This window comes from Palaemon carinicauda, chromosome 31 (assembly GCF_036898095.1).
Source record: "Palaemon carinicauda isolate YSFRI2023 chromosome 31, ASM3689809v2, whole genome shotgun sequence".
Taxonomy (NCBI): domain Eukaryota; kingdom Metazoa; phylum Arthropoda; class Malacostraca; order Decapoda; family Palaemonidae; genus Palaemon; species Palaemon carinicauda.
The window spans coordinates 84,220,658-84,231,813 of record NC_090755.1 but is presented as its reverse complement, the minus strand read 5'-3'; the positions used below and the strand labels follow the sequence as shown (position 1 = coordinate 84,231,813).

Genomic DNA, 11,156 nt, shown 5'->3' with positions numbered 1-11,156 from the left:
CTCGTGAAAACTGAGGACAAAACTCGTCCTCTTTGCAAAAATTATATAAGATGTATATTTATTTTCTTTTAATTGATAGGAAAAATGGGCAAAAGAAGAGGGCAGTTAGCAAAGATACCAATTTTACTGGTATTTCCTATTTCATGAGGCCACACACTGCGTTGTTCGAGAAACATCATCTTGACATTTGCTCTTTTATCATTAATTGTAATAAAGTTTGTCTTCAGTGTCATGGTAGGTACGGCCTACCTCTCAGTGTAACGATATCCTCATTTATATCTATCAAAATTTCTTCATTTAATCTGTATTTATTATTCAAATTGACATGGAAGACATTTAAGTTCCTGTTAAAGGCACTGTAATTTCTTTTTCTTCCGAGTTCATCTTTTTCTATTATCTTCAGTTGTTCTGAGAGAGAGAGAGAGAGAGAGAGAGAGAGAGAGAGAGAGAGAGAGAGAGAGAGAGAGAGAGAGAGAGAGAGAATGTGTTAAGAATTGCATGACAGAGCAAACTGTTCGGGGATCAAAACCCTTTGTTTGTCGTCTTTACCAAAAGAGCGGATGGTTATAAAATTTATTTTTCCAGACTGAGACCATTTGTTTACTTCAGCGGGAAAAAGTGAAAACTTTTATGTATTATATGCATCCAGAATAGACTATTTATTTACTTCACTAGGAAATAAAGGTAAAACTCGATATGTATATGCATGAAATGTGCATTTCTGTGAGGTGTTGAAAATGCTCAAACCCCAGACATGACCTTAGGCCTTTGTCCTTCAGTGGACTAGAAACAGCTGCATTTTTTTGCTGTTGCTGAGAGAGAGAGAGAGAGAGAGAGAGAGAGAGAGAGAGAGAGAGAGAGAGAGAGAGAGAGAGATTGCTTAGCAATGTTTTATTACACCAAGAAGGATAATATAAACAAAAACAACTAAGAAATTTTAAGTTTTATTTCTCAAATGTTTAAAATGCGAGTCAGTTCAGTGCTTGAAGTCTCAAAACTTATATTCTACAAATAGCAGTTGTCTAAACGTAGACAATTAACAGAAAAATACGACAAAATGTCTGAACAGACAATTTACAGAAAAAAATAACTACAATTTTTCTAAAACATTTAACAAGAAATAAAAGCAGTTTTCTAAAGACAGCTAAAAAAATAAGAAAAAAATGTCTAAATTTAGACAACAGAAAAAATTAAAAAGTCAAAAAGTTGTCTAGACATAAGACAATTAACAGAAAATAAAAAAAGACAGAATTGCCTACACACGATTAACAGTAAAAATAAAAAAGCCTATTAAGTTGTCTAAACATACATAATTAACTAAAAAGTAAAAACACGTCCACAAAAGTTCTTGGCAAAAATAATTTTGAAATATTCGAAGCAAACCCATATCTATAAAGTTTGTCTTCAAATGTCTACACCGAATCAGTTTTTCTATGAAAACCAAAAGCTAAAAACTTATACAAACTAACTTATTGAATAGTTACTGAAAATAATGAAAAGTGACATTAAAGCCTAATTTATAACTAGATACCTAGATTTAATTATTAGGTCCTCGAAGGAAAAAGTAAAAATAAGATTCCCTTAGACTGGAAATGTGAAATACCAAATGCCATGAATCTTATAAAGTCTAAGCCAATTCACTTATCTTAAGACATAATATAATTTATCTAGACAGTGGCTTGATCATTCTACTAGATATTAGAAATGTATACATGTATATATAGGCGTTCTTTTACTTGTTTCCATCTGAATTTTATCACCTAAATGATAAGGTTAGTCAACATGAACAGTCTAGGAGTAGCTAGACCTACACGTAGAATACTTAAAAAACTTCTAGAACTTTGAGAGATTCTGCTTGATATTTAGGCTTACTTCTGCCCTTGGCCACATTCATGTTCTTCAAGCTCTTTCGCCGTCTTACAGATGCGAGAACAAGAGGAACAGCTGTATTCTATCTTCTCTTTCTCGTGTGTGAGCTCATGTTCTTCGAGACTACTCCTAGATGCACAAGTGAAACTGCATTTTGTGCATTCGTGGGACACTTCCTCTCGGGAGTGTGTAATACGTTCGTGTATCTTGAGACTGCCTTTAGTTTTAAACTTGGCGCTGCATTTGGTACAGGTGTAAGGCTTCTCTCTCGAGTGGGTTCTTGAGTGAACCTCGAGTTCTGTCTTGGTTAGAAAAGAAAGTTTGCAACGAGAGCAAGGGAAAGGTTTTTGTTTGTGGGTTCTTTCGTGAGCTCTGAGGTCTCTGGCGGTGGAGCAGGAGAAGGTACACCTGGGGCAATTAAGCAGCGTCCTCCTTCGGTGAGTTCCTTCGTGAATTTTAAGTCCAACCTCTGTTTTACAGGTGTACGAACATGCAGAGCAAGAAAACTTATTTTCCGATGCTGGCGGGCGAGCGTTAACTGGAAGTCTGCTCTTTGGCGAGCATTTGGAACCGACAGGTTTTTCTCCAGTGTGTTTGCGTTCGTGAACGTTCATCCTGCTTTTCGTGGTACAAGAGTAATCACATTGAGCACACACAAAGGCCTTTTCCCCACTGTGCGTGCGCTCGTGAATCTTGAGGGTATTTTTTGCGTTGAAGGTCAAGTTGCACTGATTACAGGTAATTGGCTTTTCGCCCGTGTGAGTGCGTTCGTGAGCTGTAAGTTCGCTCTTGCTTTTGAAAGATGTGGGGCAACTAGAACAATGAAATGACCTCCTGTCCGAGTGGGACCTTTCATGAATAGAGAGCCTTTGCTTGGTCGGAAATTTGTGACTGCAATGGTGACAGGTATATTGGTTTATTATCTTCTGAACCGGTTTTACAATTCTGGGAGCTTTCTTTGGTTTACTAGAGGAGTCGTCGGGATAACATTTACTTTCAGCTGCCCTTTCTACGATAGCCTCTGTGGGTGACTGGGCTGGGTCGTCAGAAATCCCTGTGGAGGAGAGTGCCGTGTCAAGAACTCTTGAGGAAGAGGTTAAATCACAAAGTCCCTTTGAGGCTGAAGAGGTTACATCACGAAGATTCTCTGAGGAGGACGAAATTACACGAAGATCCTTTGAGGAGGACGAAGTTACATCACAAAGACCCTCTGGGACTGACGAGGTTACATCACAAAGGCCCTCTGAGGCGGATGAGGTTACATCACAAAGGCCGTCTGAAACTGGGGAGGTTGCATAAAGATCCTGTGAGACGGACGAGGTTGCATAAAGATCCTCAGAGGTGGACGAGGTTGCATAAAGATCCTCAGAGGTGGACGAGGTTGCATAAAGATCCTCAGAGGTGGACGAGGTTGCATAAAGACCCTCAGAGGTGGACGAGGTTACATTACAATGAATCTTGGAGCGAGACAACTTTAAATCATTAAGAACATTTGAGAGGAAAGAGTTTACATCTCTTAGAACCTTTGAGGAGGACGAGTTTACATCTCTTAGAACCTTTGAGGAGGACGAGTTTACATCTCTTAGAACCTTTGAGGGGGACGAGTTTACATCTCTTAGAACCTTTGAGGGGGACGAGTTTACATCTCTTAGAACCTTTGAGGGGGACGAGTTTACATCACTTAGAACCTTTGAGGGGGACGAGTTTACATCACTTAGAACCTTTGAGGGGGACGAGTTTACATCACTTAGAACCTTTGAGGGGGACGAGTTTACATCACTTAGAACCTTTGAGGGGGACGAGTTTACATCACTTAGAACCTTTGAGGGGGACGAGTTTACATCACTTAGAACCTTTGAGGGGGACGAGTTTACATCACTTAGAACCTTTGAGGGGGACGAGTTTACATCACTTAGAACCTTTGAGGGGGACGAGTTTACATCACTTAGAACCTTTGAGGGGGACGAGTTTACATCAATAGGAACCTTTGAGGGGGACGAGTTTACATGACTAGGAACCTCTGAGGGGGACGAGTTTACATGACTAGGAACCTCTGAGGGGGACGAGTTTACATCACTAAGAACCTTTGAGGGGGACGAGTTTACATCACTAAGAACCTTTGAGGGGGACGAGTTTACATCACTAAGAACCTTTGAGGGGGACGAGTTTACATCACTGAGAACCTTTGAGGGGGACGAGTTTACATCACTGAGAACCTTTGAGGGGGACGAGTTTAAATCACTGAGAACCTTTGAGGGGGACGAGTTTACATCACTGAGAACCTTTGAGGGGGACGAGTTTAAATCACTGAGAACCTTTGAGGGGGACGAGTTTACATCACTGAGAACCTTTGAGGGGGACGAGTTTACATCACTGAGAACCTTTGAGGGGGACGAGTTTACATCACTGAGAACCTTTGAGGGGGACGAGTTTACATCACTGAGAACCTTTGAGGGGGACGAGTTTAAATCACTAAGACCCTTTGAGGGGGACGAGTTTAAATCACTAAGACCCTTTGAGGGGGACGAGTTTACATCACTAAGACCCTTTGAGGGGGATGAGTTTACATCATGAAGAACCTTTGAGGGGGATGAGTTTACATCATGAAGAACCTTTGAGGGGGATGAGTTTACATCATGAACATTTGAAGGGGGAGAGTTTACATCAAGAAGAACTTTGGAGGGAGGCGAGTTTACATCAAGAAGAACTTTGGAGGGAGGCGAGTTTACATCATGAACATTTGAAGGGGGAGAGTTTACATCAAGAAGAACCTTGGAGGGAGGCGAGTTTACATCACAAAAAACCTTTGAGGGGGGCGAGTTTACATCACGAAGAACCTGTGAGGGGGAAGAGTGTACATCACGAAGAACCTGTGAGGGGGAAGAGTGTACATCACGAAGAACCTGTGAGGGGGAAGAGTGTACATCACGAAGAACCTGTGAGGGGGAAGAGTGTACATCACGAAGAACCTGTGAGGGGGACGAGTTTGCATCACGGAGAATCTTTGAAGACGGCGACCATAAATCACAATGAGCCTTTGAATATGAAGAGTTCACACCACATAGGCCCTCAGATGAAAACGATGGCTCAGCAGCTTTTTGGGGAGAGACTTTTTGATCTTCCAACTTGTCGTTCTTACAAAATAAATCAGGAGTTTCGTCGCCATCTTCCGATTGAAACAGACCCAGCAGAAGTTCGCCATCTTCTAGCAAGAACGAAAGGTTCATATTTTCGGAGTCACTTTCTTCCCCGAGTAGATGAGCTAGTGGATCGTCATTGGCCTCTGATGTACTGTGTTTTGGTCCTTGAGAAGACATCTGAAAAGGTTAAAATAGTTCTCTCAATTGTATTTGATAAATTGGGTGAAAAAATTGAGTGACAAAAACTACGGGTTCCAGAATTTCAAGAGCCCTTGCTTAGCCAGAAGGGCCAGACAATCTACAAAAATTAGAAAAAAAAACTTTAAAAAAATTTGACAGTAATTACATGCAAATTGTAATTGATGTTATGCACAGCAATTCAGCTAGAGAAAATTAATGGACTCACTAGCTATATGCCTACTGCTACTTTCAACAGCTTCAAGAATTTAAACTTTTACATTAAGCAAAGTATTTAGGAACTATGATCTCCAATGCAGGGTCTTTAGAATTAAAGTTTAGTGAAAGATTGAAAAAAAAGCAAATCAGACAATGGCCAGGTTAAGTAAAATTTGGAAATCAAATCGCCTTTAGATAAAAAAAATCAGACTATATATCAGTTTAGTGAGATTGATGTTACTCTATGGGCAAGAGTCATGGTATGACAAACAATATCTCATAGATTTAGTAGACTTGAGAACATTGCCCTCAGAAGGATATTGTTGTAGAAGGGCACGTCAGGATTAGAAATGAAACTATAAGAGAGATTACTCGAGTGCCCTATATGGATGAGATCATGATGATGGGTAGATGGAGATGGTTTGGGCATGCTCTTCGCACTCCCCTAGAGATTAGTTCTCAAAACGTTCAGCTGGGCTCTGCAAGGCACTAGAAGAAATGGAAGACCCAGGCCTACATGGCTTAGGACTACGAAACGAGAAGTACGAGATGATAAATGGAGAAGTGTTGAATTAAAAGCTCAAGATAGAGACGATTGGCGAAACCTAACAGAGGCCCTTTGCGCCAATGGGCGTAGGAGGGGATGATATATATTAACCAAAATGACCGAACTGTCTTGTAGTAGCATTAATACATCTTACAAACTGGTAAAATCAAAGTGGGGTAATATTAAAATTGTCATAGGAATTATTTATTGAATAAAAGTCATTCAGAATGTTAAAGCTAGATAATTGCCGAACACCTTACTAGTATCATTAAATACAACACTAACTCTTAGAAATTAGTAGCCTATATTTTACAGATATGGCGACTTGTCCCAAAGAACTGGAAGTCTTAGTAATTTATTTATACTGTATAAAACTCCAATATACATAGTGTTCGGGAACTGATGAACTAGGCGAAAGCGAAATATAAATTAAAGTTATTTATCCACCTATCAATTACCCACGTCTACTCTAGGTTCTAGAGAATTCATATATACGCCCCAAAGACTATACAACAAGCTCCCACTATAGTCAATTCTTTATAGCGAGGCAAATTTGCACAGACTCGCAGGGGTGCCCTTTTAGCTCGGAAAAGTTTCCTGATCGCAGATTGGTTGGACAAGGTAATTCTATCAATCAGATAGCAGGAAACTTTTCAGAGCTAAAAGAGCACAGTTGCGAGTCAGTGCAAATGCGCCTCATTAAAAAAAAAAATAGTTTAGACATCCTAAAGACTGATAAAGTCTTTCAAGAGGCCGAAAGACTGAAGATATTAAGGTTTTCGAAAGGGAACTGAAGTCTTCCTTGTTTTCCGACGGTTTCGATAACGTGGAATTGGCAGTAAACAAGCAATAGGCGGTGTGAAATGCTGAATGCCTTTTAATATATACATTAAAATTACTATGTCCTGTAGTGAGTTCTGCTCCCCCGCAGTACAGGACCAGAAAAGCAACCCTTAAGAGTAAAATTAATTATGTCACCAGGATAATATTATTGTAAAAGTCGCAAAGGATCATTTTATTATGAAGCTTCCTCACAGCTTGGACACAAGGAGCTAATGGATTAAATTTCTTCTAAATACTTTAATACGCTGTATCTATGTTGATCGGCAGAACAATTATATTAATACATTAAAAAGTGGCAGATAATTCATTTAATCAATGTCAAACGAAAAAAAAAAATTACAAGAAATAATGATGTTTCTTGCTCACGGTCAAGATCTCGTGTCACTTTCGATAGCCCTTCACAATTTATGCCAATAAAAACACGAAAAATCTTTCGGTATTGAGCTGAAAACCTGGTGTTTAACGGTTGTATATAAAGAATATTAACAAATAATTCTATTACTTAAATGCACTATTCGACAGCTAGATCTTCACACTGTAACAAACTCTTTGAGAAATATTTACTTCGCTGAACAGAACACAACGGATAAAACATGGGACTATGAAAACCAACACCAAATGTAACATATAAAATTTACTTACTTTTGTAACGGCGTCTGACCACTTCTGTTCCTCCTGTGGAAAGTGTCACTGTCCTGATCTCTCCACCCGGTGAAAACAACAGCTACAATCTATGGATTTCAGTAATGTAAATTGTGGTTTCTCAAACAAGCTTGTTTGTAATAGCAAAAGCCTGTCTGGTTATACAAGCGGAATATGCCATAAACACTTCAAAACTTCTTTCAAGTTTTAAGGTAGGAACGGAACCAGAAATTGAATTAAGTAACTATAAAGATGATAAGAAAGGTAGTTAGATAACTTGATAATTTCTTAGACAGAAACGTTAGAATAATAACCAAATCGGTCATGGTAGAACGTTATTCCTTCCTTCAATTTCCACTTTCTATATTGCGTCATTTCTCTAGAAAATTATATTTCATTAACTCGAAGTTCTTCTCTACACGATAGGATCAAATGAAAATATAAAAATACATTATTAATGATAATTTATTCGCTACTTCTACGCTTTTGACGTCACCTTGAAGGAGTCATTGGTCAGTTTATCAAAATTCTATTTTCCTTAATGTGGTTATACAGTTACCTTTTTTAATTAAACAAAATTACAGTACAAAATATGATCTTGATAATTGCATTTCTTTAGCACATGGGAGACAATAGGCGTACGCTTTGTACTTAATCTGAAATATTAATTAAAGATAGGTACAACCTACCTACGAAATAAAACTAAATATTGGTATATAGATGTGAACAATATTTTTATATTATTTTCAATATGTACCTAAATGTCTGTCTAAACTTTTTGTATTCTCTCAGCATAACTTATTTACTATAAGGATGTAAAAAATATTACTGTTACCATGTACTCAAATGTCTGACGCCAATGGGCGCAATAAATTGATTAAAACAAGGACAATCTAAAATTCTCTCTCTCTCTCTCTCTCTCTCTCTCTCTCTCTCTCTCATTTTAAAGAAGCACATAGGGTCGCTTACAGTACTCTCTTATTTTCCCGCAAACGTTTAACTATTTCAGTTCCGCCAACGTATGATGACAGTCTGAGCGCAATAAATTGATTAAAACAAGGACAATCTAAAATTCTCTCTCTCTCTCTCTCTCTTCTCTCTCTCTCTCTCTCTCTCATTTTAAAGAAGCACATAGGGTCGCTTACAGTACTCTCTTATTTTCCCGCAAACGTTTAACTATTTCAGTTCCGCCTACATATGATGCCAGTCCCTGGCGTGGCGCCCAGAAATGGGCGCAATAAATTGATTAAAACAAGGACAATCTAAAATTTTTGTTTTCTCTCTCTCTCTCTCTCTCTCTCTCTCTCTCTCTCTCTCTCTCTCTAAAGAAACAAATAGGATCTCTTTCAGCACTCTCATATTTTCCCGCAAACGTTTAACTATTTCAGTTCCGCCCACGTATGATGCCAGTCCCTGGCGTGGCGCCCAGAAATGGGCGCAATAAATTGATTAAAACAAGGACAATCTAAAAATCTCTCTCTCTCTCTCTCTCTCTCTCTCTCTCTCTCTCTCTCTCTCTTGAGAAACAAATAGGATCTCTTTCAGCACTCTCATATTTTCCCGCAAACGTTTAACTATTTCAGTTCCGCCCACGTATGATGGCCGTCCCTGGCGTGGCGCCCAAAAATGGGAGCAATAAATTAATTAGTACAAGGACGATCTAACATTCCTCTCTCTCTCTCTCTCTCTCTCTCCTCTCCTCTCTCTCTCTCTCTCTCATTTTAAAGAAACAAATAGGATCTCTTTCAGTACGCTCTTATTTTCCCGCAAACGTTTAACTATTTCAGTTCCGTCTACGTATGATGCCAGTCCCTGGCGTAGCGCCCAAAAAATGGGCGCAATAAATTGATTAAAACAAGGACAATCTAAAATTCTCTCTCTCTCTCTCTCTCTCTCTCTCTCTCTCTCTCTCTCTCTCATTTTAAAGAAACAAATAGGATCTCTCAGTACGCTCTTATTTTCCCGCAAACGTTCAACTATTTCAGTTCCGCCCACGTATGATGCCAGTCCCTGGCCTGGCGTCCAAGCATAGAATAATGTTTGGCAAGGGATTTCGTTTGCTAAAATAAGAATGTTGACAAAAACCTTTACTCTGTGAACGTTTTAGTTGGCGTGATGCAATGTGAAAAAAAAAATAATATATACGTTTTAATACGAGTTCCATTTTACTTTACGTCAAGGGCTTTTTTATAACCTAGACCTTGGTCGTCATTTTATCGTATACATTTCCTTTCCTCACTGGGCTATTTTTCGCTGTTGGATCCCTTGGGCTTTATAGCATCTTGCTTTTTCAATTAGGGTTGTAGCTTAGCTAATAATAATAATAATAATAATAATAATAATAATAATAATAATGATAATAATAATAATAATAATAATAGTGAATCACACTTTGGAGAAAATATAAACCTTGTCATATACTATCCGGTTAAAGTAGGTAGGCCTACTCAATATTACCATTGTAGAGGCTTTTATTTTTTTCTACAGCAGTCTGGGATATACTCAGAGATTTGGTGTTCTTGGAATATTATTGTGAAAACACAAAAACTGTGGAGATTACGAAGTCTTCTGAAAAAATAGAACATTAACGAAAGAAAAAGGTAGCGTTGATGCCTGACCTCTATAGGCCTATTGAATTAGGACTAACATTTTTTAAGGTTATTCGAGTCTCGAAGACTAGGCCTATAAAAGAGAAAGTTTATTCTGTCTAAGGTTTACGAGAGAGAGAGAGAGAGAGAGAGAGAGAGAGAGAGAGTCTCGAAGATTAGGAATCTAATAGAGAAAGTTTATTGTCTAAGGTTTACAAGAGAGAGAGAGAGAGAGAGAGAGAGAGAGAGAGAGAGAGAGAGAGAGAGAGAGAGAGAGAGACTTTTTTTCTTATTATCATTAAATAAAGGAACAAAAATCTACCAAATATATAAAAAAAATTCTATTGAAATTATCTTATCATTGTAAATCGATACAAGAAATCACAGGAAATTAGTTTAAAAGCAATTTTATGTTTTAGATAATCATTGACGTTAACTCCGTCTCACTTGTGATTTTTGTGATTAATGTTGCTTAGTGTGAAAGATCATTGAATCCCGTGATGTAGAGTCAGAGTAAAAATAAAACTAATAGAATTAATGAAAGTTTAAATGAAAAACTTTCCGAGGTTTAAACAAATTAATTATGCAAGTGCATAGGAGCCTAAATATTTCATTAAATTAATTTCCATTATTTTATTCAATTCTGGTTGTCTCTTTATGTATAATTTTGTCTCTTTTATTGTTAATATATAAATATTTTTTTTACTGTTGTTACTGTTCTTAAAATATTTCATTTTTATTGTTCATTACTTCATATACTTTGTTTATTTCCTTTCCTCACTAGGCTATTTTCTCTGTTTGAGCGATTGGGGAGTATCCTACTTTTGCAATTAAGGAAAAGCAGGAAGCCTTTGAGCTTGTGATATCCTTACAATTTCTAATTCTGCACAGAAATCCCTTGATTTTATTGATGCCTTTGACCATGCTAATCACGAGGTCCCTGTTATTATTATTATTATTATTATTATTATTATTATTATTATTATTATTATTATTATTATTATTATTATTATTATTATGGATGTTGTTGTTGTTGTTTTTATTATTATTATTATTATTATTATTATTATTATTATTATTATTATTAGCTAAGCTACAACCCTAGTTAGAAAAGCAGGATGCTAGAGAGCC

At 37.6% G+C, this 11,156-nt stretch overlaps 1 protein-coding gene across 3 annotated transcripts; it reads right to left on the bottom strand.

Annotated features, from left to right (window-relative positions):
• Positions 1-931: 931 nt before the first annotated feature.
• LOC137624596 (uncharacterized) lies at positions 932-7,573 on the bottom strand. 3 transcript variants are annotated; one of them, XM_068355550.1, is made up of 3 exons: positions 7,438-7,573; positions 3,954-5,186; positions 932-3,821 (listed from the first exon to the last, which is right to left on the bottom strand). In XM_068355550.1, exons 2-3 carry the CDS (start codon positions 5,184-5,186, stop codon positions 1,869-1,871), a joined length of 3,186 nt encoding a protein of 1,061 aa, XP_068211651.1. In that variant the 5' UTR covers positions 7,438-7,573; the 3' UTR covers positions 932-1,868. The 3 variants fall into 3 exon arrangements, with proteins under 3 accessions (XP_068211651.1, XP_068211650.1, XP_068211649.1); XM_068355549.1 differs by having other exon boundaries at positions 932-4,739; positions 4,839-5,186; XM_068355548.1 differs by having other exon boundaries at positions 932-5,186.
• Positions 7,574-11,156: the final 3,583 nt, after the last annotated feature.

What these genes read in the sequence shown, in the direction of transcription:
- LOC137624596 (XM_068355548.1), bottom strand. Translation starts at nt 5,186, where the DNA reads ATGTCTTCTCAAGGACCAAAACACAGTACATCAGAGGCCAATGACGAT.